Below are 23,348 nucleotides of genomic sequence, written 5' to 3'. Positions count from 1 at the left end.
GTGCCGAGGCTGCCGCACGTGCCACAGTGGCTGAGCCCGGCATCGTTAGGGGTCCCCTGTCCACTTCCCAGATCCTTGAGCCTGGCCAGGAGGAGCCACCTTCTGGCGTCTCACCTATGGAGGCTCCGGATCCTGCCTCTACCTCCTTCCCGGATTCTCTCCCTGATCCCCGCCCTACTCCTGTTGGCTCTGTCCTTGTCCCCCCCACTTCCTGTGATGCCAGTGCCGCCCCTGGCAATACCTCCCAGGGAGCGGGTTCACTAGTTCTTTCCTGTCCCGACCCTCCAAGGGCTGCTGTTCTCCTTCCACCGCCCCTTCTTGAATCTGAGAGCGGGGCGGGTCGTGTGGCGTCGGTCCATCTGCTGCCACGTTGGGGATCTGCCCCCTGCCTACCCGCCTTGGTGAGCCACGGGGCTGTGACGGGGGCCCCACTGGGGGCCAGTCATCGATCAGTGACCCCACCCCCCCATGCGCTGAGGGAGGAGCTGCGGGAGTTCCTTGAGGACATCCGTGGCTCCCGGAACAAAGTCCATCTTGCGCTCCAGTGGTGGGGGGATTTCCATCAGGTCCTCCGGGCCGCGAGGGCCCTCATGGGGGAGGGTAGGAGGACTGGGAAGCAGGCCACCGCGGCCTACCGGCGGGTCCGTGTCTTCCGTGACTCCTTACTCACCTTCGGGGTTGGTCACGGATTGCTGCGCGGCCTGCCGGAGGCCATGGGCATGTCTGCCAGCGAGGATCCCCCCCAGCCCTCCTCATGGCGCCGATCATCCTTGCCACCTTAAACACCCGAGGCTGTAGGATGGGTCTCCGCAGGAGCCAGGTTCTCTCCTTCCTCCGGGAGGGGGGGTACTCTGTGGTTTTCCTGCAGGAGACCCATATGGATCCGGCCGCTGAAGCTAGCTGGCGGCTGGAGTGGGGGGATGGGGCCTACTTTAGCCACTTCTCTGTCTGCGCGGCTGGAGTGGCGACCCTGTTCTCCCCCGACCTACGGCACGAGGTGCTAGGGGTCGCCGAGGCTGTGCCGGGTCGCCTGCTGCACCTCCGGGTCCGTATGGAGGGGCTTGTGGTTCATCTCGTCAACGTTTACGCCCCGACATCGGCCCCGGAGAGGCTACGTTTTTATCAGCAGGCATCTGCCTTCCTTGGCTCCCTGGACCCTCGTGAGTGCCTGGTCCTGGGAGGGGATTTTAACACCACCCTCGAGGAATGGGACCGCTCGGGGACCGAGCAGTGCCCGGCAGCTGCGGACGTCCTCCGGGAGATTGTCGACCGCCACTCCCTGGTGGACGTCTGGCGCGACCACCACCCAGACGACGTCTCGACGTTCACCTTCGTCCGGGTGGAGGCCCATCGGTCGTGCCACTCCCGGCTGGACCGTATTTACCTGTCACGTTTCCACCTTTCACGGGCCCACTCCTCCAGCGTTCGGCCGGCCCCCTTTTTGGATCACCACCTTGCCACCGTGACGGCCTCTCTCTGCGCGGAGAGCCAGGGGCCGGCCTATTGGCACTTTAATAATAGTTTGCTGGAGGATGCGGGCTTCGTGGCGTCCTTCCGGGAGTTCTGGCTGGCCTGGCGAGGGCAGAGGCGTGCCTTTTCCTCGGCGCGGCGGTGGTGGGATCTGGGGAAGGTGCGCACCCGGCTCTTCTGCCGTGACTACACTCGGGGTGCCAGCCGACGGAGGGATGCGGCGATAGGGCAGTTGGAGCGGAAGGTCTTGGAGCTGGAGAGGCGTCTGGCCGTCAACCCCGCGGATCCATCCCTCTGCGGAGCGTGCCGGGAGAAGCGGGAGGAGCTCCGGGCCCTCGAAGACCATCGGGCCTGGGGTGCTTTTGTTCGATCCCGCATCCACCTACTTCGGGAGATGGATCGCGGCTCCCGCTTCTTCTACGCCCTGGAGAAAAGGAGGGGGGCCAAGAAGCACGTCACCTGCCTCCTGGCGGAGGACGGCACCCCCCTCACGGATCCGGCGGAGATGTGCCAGAGGGCCAGGGCCTTCTACGCCACTCTTTTCTCCCCGGATCCGACCGATCCTAACGCTTGCAGAGTGCTCTGGGATGGGCTCCCGACGGTCAGCACGGGCGACCGGGACCGGCTAGAGCTGCCTCTCACTCTGGCCGAGTTCTCGGAGGCCCTCCGTCACATGCCCACCAATAAATCTCCAGGCTTGGACGGGCTGACCGTGGAGTTCTACCGCGTGTTCTGGGACGTCCTCGGCCCAGACCTGGTCACTGTCTGGGCTGAGGCTTTGCATAGCGGCGTCCTCCCTCTCTCGTGCAGGCGAGCCGTGCTGGCCTTATTGCCGAAGAGGAGGGACCTCCTCGACTTACGGAATTGGCGTCCCGTCTCGCTCCTCAGCACGGACTACAAAATTGTTGCGAAGGCCATCTAGATGCGGCTAGGGTCCGTGCTGGTGGACGTGGTCCATCCAGACCAGACCTGCACCGTCCCGGGCCGCACCATCTTTGATAACTTGTATCTGGTCCGGGACCTTCTGGAATTGGGGTGTAGGGATGGTCTGTCGTTCGCCCTCCTGTCCCTGGATCAGGAGAAGGCATTCGACCGGATGGATCACGGGTATCTCCTGGGCACTCTGCGAGCGTTCGGCTTCGGACCCCTGTTTGTGGGTTTTCTGCAGGTGCTGTACGCTTCTGCGGAGTGTCTGGTCAGGCTCAACTGGACCCTGACCGAGCCGGTCAGCTTCGGGCGGGGAGTGCGGCAGGGGTGCCCCCTCTTGGGCCAGCTGTATGCTCTGGCGATCGAGCCCTTCCTCTCTCTCCTCCGCAAGAGGTTAACGGGGTTGGTGCTTCAGGAGCTGGGGCTGCGGCTGGTCCTGTCGGCATACGCTGACGATGTGCTCCTCGTGGTCCAGGACCCGGGCGACTTGGCGCGGGTGGAGGCTTGCCAGGCTGTGTACTCGGCGGCCTCCTCCGCCCGGGTCAACTGGGTCAAGAGCTCTGGCCTGGTGGTCGGGGACGGGTGGCAGGCGAGCTCCCTCCCACCTGCGCTTCAGGCCATCCGGTGGAGCGCGGGTCCACTGCTCTATCTCGGCGTTTACCTTTCTGCCACGCATCCGTCTCCGCCGGAGAACTGGCAGGATTTGCAGGGCATTGTGACGGAGCGGCTCCGGAAATGGACAGGACTACTCCGGTGCCTCTCCCTTCGGGGGAGGGCACTGGTGCTTAATCAACTGGTCCTGTCCATGCTCTGGTACCGACTCAACACCCTGGTCCCGGCCCCGGGTTTCCTGGCCAACCTCCGGACAGTGATTCTGGAGTTCTTTTGGCCGGGGACGCACTGGGTCTCTGCAGGGGTCCTCCACCTGCCCCTGGAGGAGGGGGGGGCAGGGCCTGAAGTGCTTACGTGCTCAGGTCCATGTCTTCCGCATCCAGGCCCTGCAGAGGCTCCTGTTTGGTGCGGGTAGTCCGGCGTGGAGCGTATTGGCGCACGCCTTCCTCCGCCGCTTCCGAGGGCTCCGATACGACCGGCAGCTCTTTTACCTCCATCCGAGAGGTCTTCTGCGAGACCTCTCTGGGCTGCCGGTCTTCTACCAAGACCTCCTCCGGACCTGGAAGCTCTTTTCAATGACCAGGTCCGTGGCGGCCACCGTGGGGGTTGACCTCCTCGCGGAGCCCCTGCTACACAATCCCCAGCTTCGTGTGCAGGTGGCGGAGTCCCCCACGGTGTGCCAGAGGTTGGTCTTGGCAGGAGTCACCAGGGTCGGAGACCTCCTGGACTACGACCGGGGAGACTGGCTGGATCCCCTGACGCTCGCTCAGCGCATGGGGCTCTCCAGACCTCGTACTCCCCAGCGCGTACTTCAGGAGGTGAAGGCCACTTTACTGCCCGCTGCTCGGGCTTATCTCGACCGGGTCCTGCGAGAGGGCACGCCCCGCCCACCCTCCACCCCAGGCCCCGTGGACATTTTTATCGGGACCCTGCCCCGTGGACCCAATCGGCCCCCTCACCCTTTCACTGCCAGCCGGCTGCATGATCTGCAGCCGGTTTTGTTCCAGACCACGCCACGGAAACATCTGTATTCGCTCGTGCTCCATACCCTTCACTACCTCACCCTCGCGTCCCGCCCCGATACCAAATGGCGGGACCTCCTGCCGCCTCTCGAGGGTGAGGAGCCCCGGTGGGCCAGCTTGTACTCTGCCCTGGTCCCGAGGCCCGCCGGGGATATCAGTTGGCGGCTCCTTCACGGAGCCGTGAGCACGGGCGTGTACTTGGCACGGTTCACATCTGTCCCTAGCACCTGCCCTTTCTGTGGTGAGAAGGAGACCTTGGCGCACGTTTATTTGGAGTGCGCCAGGTTGCAGCCCCTGTTCCAGCTCCTCCTGAATATTTTCCTGCATTTTTGGTTGCACTTTTCCCCTCACCTTTTTATCTACACGCTCCCCATCCGTGGCCCCACGAAGTCGCGGGATCTCCTTCTCAACCTCCTCTTGGCCCTGGCCAAACTGACCATCTACAACACCAGGGAGAGGAGGTTGGCCGACGGGATTTCCTGCGACTGTGGGGCCTATTTCCGTTCCTCCGTCTGCTCTCGCATCCGGGCAGAGTTCCTCTGGGCGGCGTCCACTGGCTCCCTTGACGCCTTCGAGGAGCAGTGGGCGTTGTCCGGGGTTCTCTGCTCGGTGTCCCCATCGGGTTCGCTTCGTTTAGCCCTATGACCTCACTCCCGACCCTGTTTTTTTTCATTAGTTGTCCCCCGTAATTCTTTGGTGTCCCAGACCTGTGGGTCCTCCCCTTAGGCTGGGGGGAGGCCCTTTAGAAGTGGGCAGGCTTTGCCCGCCCACCCCTGCTGGATGCCAATAGGACCAGTGACCAGTATATTTGTCCTCTACCAGACTCCTGCACCCCACTGGCCTAAGTCTGTCACAGTAAGCAGAATCAGAATGAGCTCTCCCTTGACATTTGGTGGTGAGCTGTGGAAAAGAACTTCAGGGGCTGATCTCGTTTGCATGGGCACACCAGTCCTGCCTAGCTTGATGGGACTGCTTGCTCAAATGGACACTTTGGCTACTGTGGGATCCCCAGTCTCTTTATTATTGGGGCAGAAGTATTAAAGAGTTGTAATCCCAGTTATGTGCATCAAGGACAGTAGAACTGTACTTAGCATTTTATGACTGAGGGAATCACCCTCAACTGAGTAGCATTCATTAGGTAAGAGACATGGGTTCCAAAGCCCAGGGACTTGTGAGAGGGTGGAGACAGGTATTTGTATCTGATGGTGAAGGTCTTAAACACCAATTTAATCATTCTGCTCTGTAATACTAGTGTTAATTTAAACTCAGTTAAGAGTCTTGTTACATGCTGTAAAGTTGTTGATGCCTAGGTCTCAGCATTAGATCTACTCTGGGCTAGTGGCTCTGGTACAAGAAGACTATCCACATGCACCAGCAGTGAGGCTCCCTACTAACAGCTGAAATCACTGAGAGCTGTGTTAAGAGTTGAGGGGGAGGGGTGCAGACATATTGGTGAATGGCTAATGGAGAGGTGTGGTGGCTGGTGGATAGGCCTGGGCAGCTGGTGGAGAGGTGTGGGCAGCTGGGCACCTGGGAGTGAAGACTGGAGCAGAACCCCACACATAGGCATGGCAATCAGCTGTTGACAGCCTGAGTAGTGAAGCGTGTAAGGCAGAGGTCTCAAAGTCCTGGCCCACGGGACATCTGTGGCCTGAGAATCTCCGCACTGCGGCCCATGGAAACTTTTAAAAAAGGTTTTTCATCCGGCCCTCATGGCTGCTGGCTGAGGGGAGGGTGGGGGCAGGAGAGGAGTGCACAGGGAAGATTCACCTGCCCCTCCCCTGAACGTTGCTCCTTCTTGCTGCTCCTGGGATCCTCCAGGGGTTGCACTCGGCAACCTGTCATTGACCTTGGGCAGTTCCACTCCCTGCAAGTGGGTCCCTATCCCTGCTATTACTGGCAGAGCTGCAGAGGAGATACCCATGCAGCCATGCTGCCCGCTGTCTGCTACAAGACTCCGCCTCCTGCCCCCACAGATCCCATTAACTGGGGGAGAGGGACAGAGATACCATCACTAGTTGCTGAGCAGAGTCAGCCATGGAGGCAACATCACTAGTCACCAGGCAGAGTCAGCTGGGGAGGCATGAGGCCAAGGGAACGAGGGAAAAGGGTGGGAAACGGGCTGGGAAGTGATATGAACACCATCTTCAGTGACATTATTGGCCCACTGAGAAGATTTGAGGACTGGCACTGGCCCTAAGGTAAATTGAGTTTGAGACTGCTGGTGTAAGGTGCCTCTGTACCTCCCTCCCTTCCACCCAGGCTGGAAGGTAAACTCTGCAGATGAACTTCTTAACTCTGAGGCTTCACTGACCAAGGACAGCAACTGTGAGTGGGATAACTTTTGGATTACTGGACTCAAGAACCCAAAAGGAAAGGACACGGCCCAATCTACTTGAGGATGGGTCTTCTGGTTTATGCCTTGTGTTTATGAACCCTTGTTCTGGTGTTTTCCCAATTTGATGCTGAGTTGTTTACCTCCTGTTATTAAAGATTTTTTGCTACACCTAGACTCTGTGCTTGCGAGAGAGGAAGTATTGCCTCTTTGAGGCACCCAGGGATGTGTGTGTAATTTTCCCAGATCACTGGGTGGAGGTTCGAGCCAGCTTTGCATTGTATTGTTGAAAGGGAACCTCTATGTACTGAACCCAAACCTTGTTGCTATCAACTCTGCCTGGCAGAAGGGTTACAATTAATCTGTCTGTTTCTCATGCCTCCATCACTATATTAGCCCACAGTCATTTCCATGCCCTTTCGCTGGAGTTGCTGAGTCTCTGTAGTTCCTAGCAGACCAGGATCTATTCCACAGATGGGTGCTCCCTGCTCCCCTCCTAGGGCAGGCTTGGCTGAGAGGTGATGGACTAAATGGGACCAGGGACTGAAAGCCCCTCCCAGCTCTAGAGATGATCCCAGCTTGTGCAGGCTTCAGACATGGTCACAGACCAGGATGTCCCTGTTCTGGGTCTAAATAGCTGAATCCGGTCTCCAGGGCTGTGAGCCCAGCTCTGATCTCACCTTGGACAAAGCCAGCCAGACAACCTGCCCTAGCTGACCCTGAACCCACAGAGGGAGAACAGCAGCTGCCCAAATCTCACAAAATGGCAGCATCCCTGGAAGGACCCTTGGCTAAAAACAGGGCAGGGCTGAGGCACAAAGGGTGTCCCAAGGTGTTTGCAGAATAAAAAAATATACTTATAGTACCAACATGTGACCTGGAATAGCTAAGAGCCTACTGGTGCCAGAAACTCATCTGTCTTGAAAAAGCCTTTTCCTCCATTAACTCCACATAATCTTTTCTGGATGAGCAGGGATTCCACCTCCCCGCTCCACATCACATTAACCATTCTAGGGATTCAGCCATCAGAAGAACCCACAGCTCAGGCTGCCCTGGCTGGTTGAAATAGGTCATTAAGTGGAACCCAAAAACAAACACTAAAAGCTAAGGATCAGGTCCTCTACTGATGTATATTGATATAGTTCCACTGTCTTCATAGTATGTAGGCCTATTTTCACCAACTGGAGATCTGGACCTTTTATATCAGCTGGGCATCTGGCCCATTACACAGTTTTAAATCCATATTCTTTGCTTGTGAGTTTAAATCAAAGATGAGAAAAAACTCTGAACCTATTTGCATGTTCTTAGCTCTTTATCCCATGGGATTAATTACAAGAGTGGAACTTTTAATGGTTAAGGTGTGATTCATTCCCACTAGGGATAGAACTTTGAAGGAATTCAGTGTTGCTAAGATTTTCTCTATCCGATCTTCAATTTATATTGGGATGAATGACTCAACTTCTTTCTTTCTTAGGAGTAAATGTGGAAAAGGAGTAAATGTGGAAAAAACAAAATATGGATATTATGAAAGAAAAGGAGAATTATTAAAAAAATCCATCAAAAATGTTTCCCATTCTACTCCCATTCTGTATCAGGATTAGCAGAAAAAAGAAGCAAAGAAAACTTCAGTTTAACCTGTGAAGTTACGGTTAGAAATAGAAATAGCAAGAGAACTAAAACCGAGTAATTTTTTAAGGTGAGTTGTGAAGACTATTAAAAGATTTTTATGAGACTTCACATGATAAATGCAGATAAGTGCTGTATATGTATAAGGGATAACAGAATTAGCCATTAAGTAAAAAATGACCTTATTCATTATTGGAACATTTGATAGTAATTTCTTCATCACAATCTGTCCATTAGTTAGGATACAAAATTTATTCAACAGATTTTTTTAGAAGATATTTATTTTCATGGATTCCTCATTAGTTGAAATCATTCTTAGAATAATTTTGACCAGCAGTTCTCAGTGTCAAAGCCCTAGGTAGTGGAAGTCATTTAGTGAGATGCACCTATTTCCTCCAGCTGGGGATCTGGACTATTTACCGATATGGAGGTACGTCTTATTTCCACTGACTGCTTTTCTTCCTTATATGGAGGTTCTGGCTCTCCATCTATTATGCATTTGTGAACTGAGATTCTCATGAGTGTGCAAGATTTGGTCTTATTTGACCACACACACATTTCACATGCCACATATGTCTGATCTCTGATATATGACTGAGATCAAGTTTTTAACACAAATGGACATTGAGAGATAAACTATGTCTGTCTTTCCCACCGTGAGAACAGCATTCTGTTCAATAGTCTCCTGATGGCCTTCTTCATCTCAGCGTTTCTCAGGGTGTAGACCATCGGGTTCAGCATTGGGGTGATTACAAAGTAAATGACAGAGACAACTTTATGCAGGGCGAACTGCTTGATGGGCAAAGCATAGATAAAGATGCTGGGTATAAATTGCAAACACATCACAGTGATCTGGGTTCCACAGGTGGACAAAGCCTTGTGCTTCCCTTCCGTGACATGTGTCCTGATCTTGATTAAGATGATGGTGTAAGAAATAAGCAGAATAATGAATAATATTATGATCACTAACCCACTGTTGAAATTCATCTGCATTTCAGCCAAGTGAGTGTTGGTGCAGGCCAGTTTGATGACTTGTGGGACATCGCAGTAGAAATTGTCCAGGATGTTTGGACCACAGAACGGTAACTGGAGGAGCAGTCCAGTCCGAATAGCAGAGTGAACCAATCCAACCAGCCACGCCAGTGCCACTATCCTCATGCATATACCCCGATTCACGATAGTCAAGTATTGCAGTGGTTTATAGATGGCCACATACCAATCGACCACCATCCCCACAAGGCAAAACCCCATAGTGCCAGCAAAGAAGTGGAAGAAAAACATCTGAAGGATGCATTCATTGAATGAGATGGTTTTATGCTGTGAGAGGAGATCTGAGAGTAATTTTGGAGTACTGACTGATGATTTGCTGATATCTAGGAAAGCCAAGATGGGCAGCAGGATATACATGGAGGTGTGGAGCTGATAGTCAGAGATCACAGTGGTGATAATAATGAAGTTTCCCAGCCAGGTGTTTATGTAGACTATGAAGAAAGTCACATAAAGGAATGACTGCAGCTCAGGTCTCTGAGTGAGGCCCAAGAGGACAAATTCTGTCACTGGGGTGGTGAAGTTCTTCTTCTCCATTTATTAACCTCAAAATATGCCTGAAGAAGGAACAGTGATGATAATAATTATGATGCAATCCCAGTACATTACTGTTATTAAAATCATATTAACTCTATGTTAACTGATACACTTGCTTGGAAATTTTCTTTGTTTACCAAATTCCAGACTGTGTACTCTGCCCCAATGGTGAGTATCCCTGCTTCAGCAGAACTTCTGAGCTCCACCAGTGGTCATCTCCAATGTGGGGTCTTTGGGAGTGAACAGGAGCAACCTACACACTCAAAATGCCCCCTGCTAACAACTGTCTCCATTCATCTTCCTGAAGCCCTGATAGTGCACAGCTCACATGGGCCACAGATTCCTCATGTGGCCTAGAGGCTCAGGGTTGGGAAGAAGGTGTATTTGCAAAGCGGATGTACTCATAGACCAGGGGTTCTCATCAGGGGTGTCTGTCACGTTCTGGGGTGCCATCCAGACCAGTGAGGTTTGTGTCAGCCCTCCCCATAACCCTGGGTGCCTTACAATGCTTTGGTGTTGTAGCTTCCAACCTGGGTCTCTCACGACCGGCTTACCAGCTTGTAGGTGTCACCTCCTCAGTGTCTGGGTAGAGCTGCAGCGCTGGACCAGCAGCTCTGACCTCAGCAGCCTGTCAACAACCTACCAGTCACACCCTGGCTTCCACCAGCCTTGATTACTACTTGCAGGTAACCCCAGCATTATCCCAGTCCTGAATTTTACCAAAAACCTGTGTTCTGCACTGTCCTGCCCCTCTTCTGCACAGTTCAGATATTAAAGGTTCATTGCTTCTGTGCAGAGTCAATATAATATAGTTTTGCTAGTTTAACTGGAGTAACCAAACAGTTCAGTTGAAACACAGCATTGGATTAGTTTAGATTACAAAATGAAACCAATTTATAAAAAAAAGAAGACAGGACTTTTAGTGAATTCAAGTATAAGACACAAAGTTAGAAATGGTTACCAGCAAATAAAAGTGCGAACATGCAGGTAAAAGTCTAAAGATTTATTTAGCAAATTTTGGTTCAAAACTTTGCTCAAGTTGGCCTTTCTCACACACTGTCTTCCAGCAAGATGGCGACTGATTCTTATGTGGTCAGGATCTCTCCCAGAGGCCCAAAAGTGCTGGCGTTTTTAGGTGAAAGAAAGAGAGTTTAGGGTTCTCTACCCCATCAGAGGTACTGAATTCCTCTATCCTGCCTTAACAAAACAATGGTCTTTGACCCCTTAGAGTGGCTACATAAAGAAAAGCAATTAAGTCTGATTGGCTTTAGCAGGAATAGCTTTTGCTCAAGATTTCTGAAAAAATCACGTCTCTGTATTTTGGTACACATGCATTCTAGTGTTAAGCTTCAGACATCTCCATTGAAAAACTATGAACACTTAAAGATTTTCAGGTATTCATCTACAATGAAATATTCAAAGCTACCATGGTATTATGGACACTCAACTCACACTAGTATTTTTGAAGATCCCGAGAGCTGAAAATATCAGCCAGCCCTAAATAAATATCTCATTCTTAAATGACAGTGCTCTGTGCTTGGAGGAGAGAGGGAGGATGGCTTTATGAGTAAATCACTGGCTGTGGATTCTAGGGAGTTGGGTTCAATTTCTGTCCTACCATGGACACATTCTGGGGCCTTCCATAACACATATCACTTCTCAGTCTAGGATCATCAAAGAGGAATAAGAGAGATAGGTGCAGGGAATCTCACTTAGGTTTCATAAGCAGATGTGGGCACTTCCCTTGGCTTTTTCTGGTTTTAACTTCCAAGCTCCAGCCAACCCCAGAGAAAATGGCTTTCAGATCACAGCAGCATAGAGCTGTTGCCTAAGGAGAAGCCTTGTCAGACAGAGTTAGTCTTACAAAGGTGTCAGATAGTTTTGGTAGTAAAGGCTCAGTGGGCTGATGTATTCCTAAATCACTTAGACTTCTCTAATACTCAAGCCTACATTTGAAAAGCCTCCCACCCACCTCTTCCCTCCTTCAGTAACAAAGCCCATGGCTAAGTGTACTCTGTAGATTATTTACAAAAACAGTCACTACCTCGTGCAATCTGCTGTGCCGGTGGTATCAGATCCGGCTGCCTCTTAATGATTAAGGATGACCAGGAGAAGTCACATTTCAAAGCTGATCATTGCTCTCCGAATAGACAGGGGAAGGAAATCATATTCCAAAGAAGAGAAAGCCCCAGAAATCTTCCCCTTATACATATCTGACCCATGCATTGAGATTGGCACTAACACCAAAGACTCTTTAAAATCCCCTTGAGCTTGAGCCGGGCCTGACCAAGAAGATGCCAAGGGTCAATAACTCTTACAGTTACAAATTTGCACCTTATTTTCAGTCTGAATTTGTCTAGCTTCAACTTTCAGACACTTAATCACGTAAGACCTTTTTCAGCTACATTGAAGAGCCCTTATTAAATATTTGTTCCCTGTGTAGACACTTACGTAGCCTGTAATCAAGTCACCCCTTATCCTTCTCTTTCTTAAACTGAATGGACTGAGCTCGTTGGGTTTATCACTAAGAGGTACATTTTCTAATCCTTTAATCATTCTAGTGGCTCTTCTCTGAACCCACTTCAATTTTTTTAACATCTTTCCTCAACTGTGGCACTAAAACTGGACTCTCTATTCCAGCAGAGGTTGCATAAGTGCTTTAGATTCCCCTATTTATCCATCCAAGGATCATTTTTGTTTTGGCCAGAGTGTCACCTTAGGCTCTTATGTTCTGCTCATTATACACCAAGTCCCCCTAATCCTTTTCAGAGTCCCTGCTTCCCAGGATAGACTCCCCCACCCTTCAAGTGCAGCCTGCATTCTTTATGTATACATTTACATTTTGCCTGTGCTAAAATGCATATTTGCTTGTGCACAGTTTACCAAACAATCCATTTTTAATCATTTGAGGACCTTAGGGCTGGATTCACAATGGGACTTTGGCTTTCAGACAATTAAAAAAACTCCCTGGGATTCACAATGCCTGAGTTCAGTGCCTAAGCTCCCTAACAAATGGGAAGAGATTGGTGTCTAAGAATGGGATTCACAAAAGCCAGCATGCTGAAGGGCTCACTGCCTGTGTTTACGATGGGAGATGGCACAGAAAGGGGTGAGTGCTCTACCCCACCCTTCTCACAGAGCTTGGAGCCTAACTCTGGGCTACAGGATCCACAGCCAGGACCCCTCCACTGGAGCTAGGCATCTACACCATTTTTTGGCAAGACATGCCAGAGGGGGAGGCAGCAGCACCCATCAGCTTATAGTGTTTAGCCCAGGGTTTAGGGCTCTCACGTGGGCTTTGGGAGACCCCTGTTAAAGTCCTTTCTCCCCTGGCATATTGCACCACCACATTTCCTCCGGCTTGATTATGAATGGGCCCCTGTTCAGTAGTTGAGCTCTGTGCTCAGCTGCTGGAAGGAGAGCCGTTCCTCCACCCATCTTCCTCGGTTCTGTGAGACACACTGGGGTTGAGGCATTGACCTGCCTGGAGGTGCCCAGTGGAGTAAACTTAGGTACCTGGGGAACTTTTACAGCAGAAATCTAGGTGCCGAGTGAGTTTAGATGCCCACGGGGCAGCTAAGCATGATTTGTGAATACAAGTGGCAGATAAGCAGGGTTTGTGAATGTGAGTGGCAGAAAATGATGGACTTTGGCACCAAAAATAGCCGTGAGGCACCTCTGGTCCACTGTGAATCTAAGTGGGGAGCTGTGAATGCCAGTGGCACCGAGATGTTGGACTTAGACTCTGAGAGTAGCAGTGAGGCACCTGTGTTTTTTCTTAGTCCAGCCCTTAGTGTGAATCTGGGCTGTTTTCGTGGGCTCCAAGGCTGAGATTCTTAAAGGAACCCAGAAGAGTTAGGTGCCAAATTCCACCTTCAGTTCTGATGCGGGTTTACTTTGACCACTCCAGTCCACAGCTGCTGGAGAGCCACAGAACCTGGACTATACTAAGAGAAAGAAATAACGAAACCCATGGTGGGAATCTCACTATGGTTTTATCCATCAATCTGGGCACTTCCCTGGGGTCTGTTTCCCAGCTCTAACCTGCCCTGGAGATCTGAGCTCCACAGATTATCTGCTGTGGGAGAACCTGGGGACACAGCTAATCACAGGAAGGTTTCAGAGGATCATAGCAAGAATTTCAGGGTTGCTGAGAGCGGGTTTGGGCCCTGGTGAATTTGTCTGTGGGCTATTATCCTCCAAACTCTTTTTCTCTGACAGCCCCACCAATAGCTGTAATAACCCTTTCAAACAGAAACAGTACAAGTGCTCAGTGTGATGGCCCCAACCAGAGCTCTCCTTCCTTCTAACTATGGGCTCTGAGCATCCCCCTATCTGGCAGTAACAATGCCTATCCCTAATATCACATTGCACAGTTTAGGAATCAAGAGTCAATACCTCGCATAACCTGCCATGTGCATGGTCTCATAGCCAGCTGCCTCCAAATAAGCAAGAAAGGCTGGGGAAGTTACATCTCAGAGTTGATCATTCCTGTGCTGAGAGGCTGGGGAACTGGACCTGGTTCCAAAAATGAGACAGCCCCCATCATGCTATAATCCCCACTCTGAACCTTAGCGTCCAAAAGATGGGGTATCAGCATGAATTCCTCTAAGCTCAATTACCAGCTCAGTACTTGTAGCGCTGCCACCAACCAGGAATTCCAGTGCCTGGTACACTCTGGTCCCCCAAAACCTTGCCTGGGAACCCCCAAGACCCAGTCCCTCTGGATCTTTACACAAGGAAAGTAAACCCTTTCCCTCACCGTTGCCTCTCCCAGGCTTCCCCTCCCTGGGTTACCCTGGAAGATCACTGTTATTCAAACTCCTTGAATCTTAAAACAGAGAGGAAAATTCACCTTCCCTCCTCCTTCTCTCCCCCTCTCCCAGACTCTTCCTGAGAGAGAAAGTAATCCTAACACGGAGAGAAAATTAACCTTTCTCTCTCATAGACTCATAGACTCATAGGTCAGAAGGGACCAATCTGATCATCTAGTCTGACCTCCTGCACAAGGCAGGCCACAGAACCCCACCCATCCAATTTTATAACAACCCATATCCCAGGACTGAGTTATTGAAATCCTCAAAAATGGTTTGAAGACCTCAAGCTGCAGAGACACCACCAGCAAGTGACCCGTGCCCCACGCTGCAGGGGAAGGCGAAAAACCTCCAGGGCACCTGCCAATCCGCCCTGGAGGAAAATTCCTTCCCAATCCCAAATATGGCGATCAGCTAAACCCTGAGCATGTGGGCAAGAGTCACCAGCTAGCACCCAAGAAGGAATTCTCCGCAGCAACTCAGTACCCATCGCATGCAACATCTCCCCGCAGACCATTGAGCAGACCTGTCTGGTGGTAATTCAAGATCAATTGCCCAGATTAACGATCCTATCATAACATCCCCTCCATATACTTATCAAGCTTTGTCTTAAAGCCAGGAAAGTCTTTTGCCCCTACTACTTCCCTCGGAAGGCTATTCCAGAACTTCACTCTCCCTCTTCCCTCCTTTCTCCCCACCAATTCCCTGGTGGATCCAGACCCAGTCCCCTGAGGTCTCACCAGAATGAAAAAACAATCAAGTTCTTAAATAAGAAAAGCTTTTAATTAAAGAAAGAAAAAAAACAGTAAAAATTATCTTTGTAAATTTAAGATGGAATATGTTACAGGGTCTTTCAGCTATAGACACTGGGAATACCCTCCCAGCCTAAGTATACAAGTACAAAGTAAAATCCTTTCAGCAAAATACAAATTTCAACTCCTTCCAGCCAAATACACATTTGCAAATAAAGAAAACAAACATAAGCCTAACTCGCCTTATCACCTAGTACTTACTATTTTAAATCTATAAGAATCTGTATCAGGGAGATTGGAGAGAAACCTGGTTGCACGTCTGGTCACTCTCAGAACCCAGAGAGAACAACAACCAAAATCTAACAGCACACACAAAAACTTCCCTCCCTCAAGGTTTGAAACTATCCTATCTCCTGATTGGTCCTCTGGTCAGGTGACAGCCAGGTTCACTGAACTTGTTAACCCTTTACAGTCAATATAGACATGAAGCACTCCTGTTCTATTAACCCTTACCTATCTGTTTATGACAGCCCCAGAAATCTTCCTCTTATATAATAGCTGATACATGAGGTAAGGCTGGCTCTAGGATGAAAGAGTCTCTGAAATATCCCTCTGCTTTCCTGGCAGGATGAGGGGACCTGACTCTTTGGAGATTTAGGGAGTCTGCCACAAACAGAATCTTTAAGAAATCCCTGGAGTGGTTCGGTTCAGTTACATGTTTATTTTAGCCGCCCAAACTCAGCCTGCTCTGGAGTTCCCCTGCCGGGCAGGTGGACACAAGGGAAGTATTTGGGGTGTAGAGAAAGAAATGGACATTTGAGTGCCTCAGTCTGAGGGAATTCCAGTGAGTTTTATTGCTGGCACTGGGAGAGAAATGTGATCCAGGATTAGAGCAGAAGGAAAGGAGTCAATCCTTCTGGGTCCTAGGCTAGTTCCAGAAGGGCATGGAGTTAAGCTCCTTGGGGCTGAGATAGACTCATAGACTCATAGACTCTAGGACTGGAAGGGACCTCGAGAGGTCATCGAGTCCAGTCCCCTGCCATCATGGCAGGACCAAATACTGTCTAGACCATCCCTGATAGACATTTATCTAACCTACTCTTAAATATCTCCAGAGATGGAGATTCCACAACTTCCCTAGGCAATCTATTCCAGATGGTCTTTTTGTTCTGTGTTTGTGCAGCACCTTGCACAATGGAGTCCTGGCCCAGGACTGGGGCTCATAGGCACTAAATTACCAACACAATAAAACAACAACAAAAATCATGAGTGGCTATTAAAGGAAAAATATTCAGATCCATCAGACCCCTTTGATATCCCACCCTCTGCTCACTGAGGACAGCTTCTAGGCTCTATTGTACAACTTTCTGAAATGTGCTTGTAAAATGAATTAATCCGGGCCATTTGGACACTTCATCAGTTTACAAATTAAACTTTAATTCCCTACCTGAGTTTCTGTGAGCTCAGCCTGGGACCTGAGCGTGAATCTGTGTCTCAACTTCTTTGTCATCATCACCAGCAACAAACGCTCTATAGGCAATACCAAGCTTTAAGCTGTGCAGCCCCCTCTCCTTCACACCCTGCTGTCATGTACCCCTGTGCAGCCCCATCTCCTTCACACCCTGCTGTCATGTACCCCTATGCACTCCTGCTACTTTCTGTCATTTCACAAAGGAATCATTGATGAAAAATCTGTTCACAACTCTGTTGCCAATATGCCAGCCAGGAATAGCCACCAGTCAGTTTCCCAGATCTGTGTTGACTTTGAAGGGCAGACAGGAGTAACAGTATTTACAATTTATTTATTTATATTTGTTGCTGAAAATCTGACTCGGCTACACATGGTTAGTAGATCTGTGTGTTGAGTAAGAAGAGGCCATTTTTACTGAATCACTTTTCCGAGCTTTCAACTATTAAAAATATAGAATTATTCAGGAATAAAAACATTTGTTATAATTATTTTTGAAATATTTCAAAAACATTTTAATATTTAAGTTTATAAAAAGAACCATTTTTCCAATGTTTGAAAATTTTCATGAAGATTTTAACTGAAAATGTTCAGGTTTTGGTATTTCAATCTTATTAATTATTACTATTAGTAGTAGTAGTAATATTAGTTTGTTTTCCTTAGAAAAAGAGCTGAACATAGGGAAACAGGGGTAGCATTGGAGGAAACACAAAAAATGTGGTTTTCCCCAGTTTTTTATTGTCAGTTGAAAAAAAATTGCACAATTTCTGAAAATACTTTTGCATATTTTTAACTTTAATTAAAATGCGGTTTTTCAAAGAAAAAATAATCCCTCAAAAATTTTGACCAGCTAAACACATTTTATGAGATAAAGACAAGGTAGGTTATATCTTTTATTGGGCCAGCTAATATTGATGGATGGGGCAAGTTTTCAAGTTCATCAACCTTTCCTCTGTACCTGGCAGACAGGGTCTGAATGGGACCAAATCTGGTAGGTGTCCTCTAAGCAGACCTACCAGACTGGGCCCCGCATGAACACTATGCAGGTGAATACTTATCTTCTCTGGTTTGTGGATCACTCCAAACACCTAGAAGGAGATGGTATTGCTTATGCTCAAAGTCAGAAACTTAGGTGATGAGGGAATTGTTACCCTGGATGTTTAAGCATTGAGTGATTAAGATATAATCTAAAAATTAATAAATAAATACATTCGGTCAATGGAAACATTTTAGTTTGATAATTTTCATAGTTTCACAAAGTTTAAGGCCATAAGGGGGCATTTGATCATCTCTTCTGACCTTGTGTGTATCACAGGCCATTTAACTTCACTCACTTACCCGCATCTTGAGGCCCAAAGACTTTAGTTAAATTAAAGCATTTCAGTCCTCAGCAGACTACACTCTTGCCGCAGGCAAAGACTGGAAGAGACAGAGATGCCACCAGTGTCCAAGGCAGGGAACTGATCAGCTGAGGCATGGCCAGTGGGTCCCACCAGGCAACGCGCCCCATGCTCCAGAGGAAAGTTTTGCTTTGATTTTGACATTTTAAATTATTTTCACCCTTTCTTTAGTATAAATTAACTGAGATATCAAAATGAAAAAAAACATTTTAAGCTGGAAAATGTCAGAACAGGATATTTTAGCCATTTTTGTGCCTTCAACAAATAAATATTAAACCAGAAGATTCATCGAATCCAACCCTTTCCTGAGAAAGGTTTTTGTTTTGATGAAATGGCATTTTCTGACCAACAAAACCTTTAGATAGAAAATGTTCAAGAAGTTCTCCTGAAGAGCTCATAAATCCATTGACCTGGGGAACTCATTGCCACAAGGTATCACTGAGACAAAGAGCTCAGCAGGGTGAAATATTGGCATGGATTGCAAGAATCTTCAAGGTTACATTAGATAAGAGAATGAATTAAACTGTTATGGTGCAGGTCTCCAACCAGCCACTAACTCACAGGGAACTTCTCTTATTGTCCCTCCAAGACTCACTTTCCTGAGCAGGGCTGTTCCATGATCCTTTGGAAAGAGGCTCACTTAGTCACATAAAGCTCTGCTGACTCGCAGGGTTGGGTCAAGACACTCCAGGGCCATGCATGGGGCTCTGCCCCCTTGACGCTTTGCCCACGTGGAGTGTCAGTGGTGGGTGGGATGGTGGCATGGGACCCCTGCTCTCTCCCGGAAGAGATAGTGGGTAACTCTCCCCCACCCTTGGGATCAGCAAGGTGCCCACAGACAAGCAGGGAGCAATTGTGGTTTCCCCAGTCCTTACGTGCCCAGCCAGAGTGTATCTGCTTGGGTGATAGGGTCAGGACTGGTGTGCTCTTCCCCTCCCCCTGCACACTGAGCCCCCTGATGGAGTGGGGTTGTTGGAGTCCTCAGAGAAGTGGGTCTGGGAGTTCAAACTCCATAGAGATGTGTGGGGCAGTTCCCCTCTACTAGAGCCACTGTCTCAGGCTCGATGCAGAATCAGGCAGTCAATGCTGCAGCTGCTGAACTGGGGGGAGATCTCCCCAATCTCCAATCTTTGCTCCAGACTGTGGGTGGTGCATGATCTGGGGCTGGCCCCAGTCAGACCTAGGGCACGGGTCTCTGGCAATTCCTATGTTCCTGTGGAAAACAAGGAAATTCTTTAAAAAAATAACTGGACAAATATTTCATCCAGATCTGTGAAAATTCATTAAAACCTCAAACAAAACTGAATCATGGATCAGGTCTAAATAAATGACTCTATGAGTTGTTCTTCCCATATAAGTTAATATCCCTCAGATTAATTTTGGTAAACTGAGGCACAGAGAGTTGAGGTAATACAGTGCATAGTCAGGCTTAGATCACATGAGCTCCTGGTGTGTTGACCTCCTTTCTCTAGTCACTGCTGACTGCTGTACATGCTATTAAGTGAGATTGCGATTCTTAAGGGAATCTTGGCGTTAGAAGCCCAAGGTGTACATATGTTACTCCATTAGGCTCTTTTGCAATTCCCTGATGTCATTTTCTGGAACTGCAGAGAAGCCCAGGCCTTGGAAGTCAACAAAATAGATGCAGAGCCAGGATTACAAAGGGCCTTAGAAGCCTAAAGAAGCTCATAAGTGCCTACTGGGATTTACAATAGCACCAACAGTTTAGGCACCCAACTCTCATTGAATGCCCATGGGATTTAGGCACTTAGCTCACATAGGAGCATTGATAAATGCCAGTCAGTGCCTGTCTCCATTTAATTAGATGCCTAAATCCATTTGTAATTCTGGCCTACAGATGACACAGAAGCTGGGCTGGAATCAAGGAACCCTGGAGGAGATCGTAGGCCCTGTGCTAGGCAGGGGATCAGATTAGAGGATAACAAGTACCCTTTTGGCTTTATCACCAAGACATCTATGCACTTGCTGCTGGGCCTTTGCTGCTGAGCTGTGCGGGGCTCCAGGGAGTGAGTCCCACTAGCCTTTAGAAAATAGAAGTGAATAAATCACCTTCCTGCAGTGTCAGTCCTTTAATACCAGCACAAATCAAAGCCAGGTACACACATCTCACCTGCAGAAAGCAACAGATCAGAGTCTAGTTTAGTCACAGAGTGAGGAGTGAAAGGATGCTCAGATACCTTGGCCTTTAGCTTCTAGGTAGTATATAGATAGATATTGACCAAAGAGTCCTGGTGCTGGATGACAGAATGGGTCATATGTTGGGGAAAAAATCCACAAAGATCAGCACAGTAAGTTTGTTATTTCAGTTAAATATGTTTGGGGATCAACATACAGGAGAAAATTAAGATGATAAATATGAACTACAATATGAACTCGTTAAGATTTTACTCTCAGTTTAATCAATTATCTACTGCTGATAGGAATTTTTCCGCCTCTCAGGAAAAGGTTGACTTTTCACTAAAAAAGCAAAATCTTTTTTTTTTTTATTTTTGCCAAAACTGGATTTTTTTTAATCAAACCAAAAATGTTTGTTTTTTTGAGTTTTCACATTTTTTACACAGTAAACCCAAAATGTTTGAGAAAAGCAGAAAGAGTCTGAGATTTGTTGTTTGGAAAAAACAATCTCCATTATAAAAGACAGCTAAAAATGTCCAAGCAGCCTTAAACTTTAAATAAGTTGGGGAACATTAATATTCTCTGATAAAGTATTAATTTCAAGTCCATTTATTCTATTGCATCTGTGTGATTTCTCTTTCAAAGGGATAGTTGCAAGAAGGTAACAACTGAATAACTGGTAAAGTTGATAGTGCAGAGACTGTGTTTTATACAGACTAGCCCCTTTTAACCCTGAGCTGGAGCTGAACCAAGCAACCAAACCCTGTCTATCCTGACCCCGTTCAAGGACATACGGGAGCTCACTGGAAGTAGAACCCTGAACTCCTGGCCTAGCTTCACATTGCTGCTGGCTGAGTATATATGGTGTAAATGAGTGTGCAGAACTTACACATAACAAGACACAGGGCCATGTTTCCAAAGGTATTTAGGCACCTAGTGGGATTTTCAGAAGCACCTAGGAGCTCACAACTCATTAATTTCAAAGGGTGTTGAGGGCCTAGATGTTTTGAGAATCCCACTAGGTGCCTCAATGCCTTTGAAAATCTGCCCTCAGCCCCTTTCCAAAAGCCCTTACAGTCCTAGCAGACACAGCAGAGAAGGAGGTGGGGAACAGAGGCAGAAAGAGGGGAAATGACTTGTCCAAGGTCACACAGCAGGTCACTGGCAGAGACAAGAACAGAGCCCCGGTGTCCTGACAGCCACTGCACCGCACTGCACAGAGTAAATGATACAACATAGCAATGATGGAGGCACGCTGCTAGTCCATTGTTACATGCAGACAGAAGTGCAGCTGGGAGTTATTGCCATAAATCAGTTTGGAAGCAGGCAGCCAGCCATCTAAGCACAGAGCTTGAGGTAGAAACATTACAGATAAGCTGCTACTTACGATGCTGGAGTCTATGTCATATTGCCCTGCAAAGTGGGAATCAGGCTGTGTTGGCATTTCAATCTCTTAATTTCTTGACCAAACTGTGAGCTTAGTGATGGTCACAATAGAGGTACCATCTTTGAAAAAACTGTTGGGTTTGGAGTGTGCCTTGTTCCATTCTTCACACAGTATTTTATCAAACCACACATTGGGCCAAATCCTCAGATGGGGTAAAGCGACAAAGATCCATTAACTTTAAAGGAGCTGATCCAATTTACATTACTGCGATAATAGACTGATTAATTGTCAGAGGCAAGGAGCACTAACAATACCTAATCACTGCAAGTGACGATTTCTGTGTACCTTTGACATTCATATAATGAGGTATTAGGGTAAGAAGAAACAGGTTAATTCTCTCTATCACCCTAATGCTGATCATTGTCCTTCTCATTCCCTCCACAGCCATCATACGATGTACAGAGGAAGAAATTGTCCAACCAAACTGCTGTAACCAAGTTCCTTCTCCTGGGATTCTCTGACAATCAGGAACTTCAGATTTTACACTTTGTGGTGTTTCTACTGCTTTACCTGATATCCCTGCTGGGGAACCTTCTCATTATCACAGCAATAGCCCTCCACCGCAACCTTCACATCCCCATGTACTTCTTCCTCATGAATCTGTCCATCCTGGATCTTGGCTCCATCTCTGTCACCATCCCCAAATCCATGGCCAATTCCCTCGTGAACACCAAATGGATTTCTTATTTTGGATGTGTTGCTCAAGTCTTTCTCTTTGCCTTCTTTGCTTCAGCAGATTATGCCATACTGACCGTTATGACGTATGATCGATACGTCGCCATCTGCCAACCACTGCACTATGAGACTGTGATGAACAGGAGAGCTTGTGTCCAAATGGCAGTCAGTGCCTGGATCAGTGTTATTCTTTACTCTGCAGTGCACACTGGAAACACACTTGCAATATCCTTTTGTGGCGGCAAGATGGTGGATCAGTTCTTCTGTGAAATCCCCCAGCTCCTCAAATTCGCCTGCTCTGGTTCAGACCTCAGTGAACTTGGGTTTCTCATTTTTAGTTTATTCTTATGGTTAAGCTGCTTTGTTTTCATAATTGTGTCATATGTTCAGATCTTCACCACAGTGGTGAGAATCCCCTCTGAGCAGGGCCGGCATAAAGCCTTCTCCACCTGCCTTCCTCACCTCATTGTGGTCTCCTTGTTCCTTTGTACTGCCATTTTTGCATACCTGAAACTGATCTCCAGCTCTCCATCAGTTCAGAATCTCTTGGTGGCTGTTCTCTATTCTGTGTTACCACCAATGATTAATCCGATCATCTACAGCATGAGGAACAAGGAGCTAAAAGGCGCACTGAATAAACTGATAGATTGGAGATTATTTACTGGGAATTAAATGTCCATATTTATTTTTTGATCATGATTTCATTCTGTGTTTCTTTAGAAATCTAATTATCTGACAATATTATTGTGTCCATGAGAACATCACATGCTATCTCTTCATGCAGAATTGGGTATTTATCCTAGTAAAAATCCAGACAAACTTGACTGAAGAGAAAAAAAGAGTTATTATACATTTACATAAAAGTAAATGAGATCATTATCTATCTATCTATCTATCTAACTATCTATCTAGTGTTTATATACTGTTACCCATCACCATGCTATATGAGCACCTTGCACATAATATCAGTAGCCATAGCAAAAGTCCTTAGTGGGGTCTCTGGCTCTTCTTACTTTGAGAGATATGAAGTCGGACTGAGGTATCAATGCACATGTTGTTTGTTTCTCTATTTTTTAATTT

At 48.0% G+C, this 23,348-nt stretch overlaps 1 protein-coding gene and 1 pseudogene across 1 annotated transcript; one reads left to right on the top strand and one right to left on the bottom strand.

Annotated features, from left to right (window-relative positions):
• Positions 1-8,628: 8,628 nt before the first annotated feature.
• Positions 8,629-9,576, bottom strand: LOC127032514 (olfactory receptor 4D1-like). The gene has a single exon (XM_050919823.1). It carries the CDS (start codon positions 9,574-9,576, stop codon positions 8,629-8,631), a length of 948 nt encoding a protein of 315 aa, XP_050775780.1.
• A 981-nt stretch (positions 9,577-10,557) lies between these two features.
• Positions 10,558-22,961, top strand: LOC127033207 (olfactory receptor 14A16-like; annotated as a pseudogene).
• The last annotated feature ends 387 nt before the right edge of the window (positions 22,962-23,348 follow it).

The sequence above is a fragment of the Gopherus flavomarginatus genome, chromosome 12, assembly GCF_025201925.1.
Source record: "Gopherus flavomarginatus isolate rGopFla2 chromosome 12, rGopFla2.mat.asm, whole genome shotgun sequence".
NCBI classification, from domain to species: domain Eukaryota; kingdom Metazoa; phylum Chordata; order Testudines; family Testudinidae; genus Gopherus; species Gopherus flavomarginatus.
The sequence above is the reverse complement of the archived record's forward strand: the minus strand, read 5'-3'. Positions and strand labels throughout refer to the sequence as shown.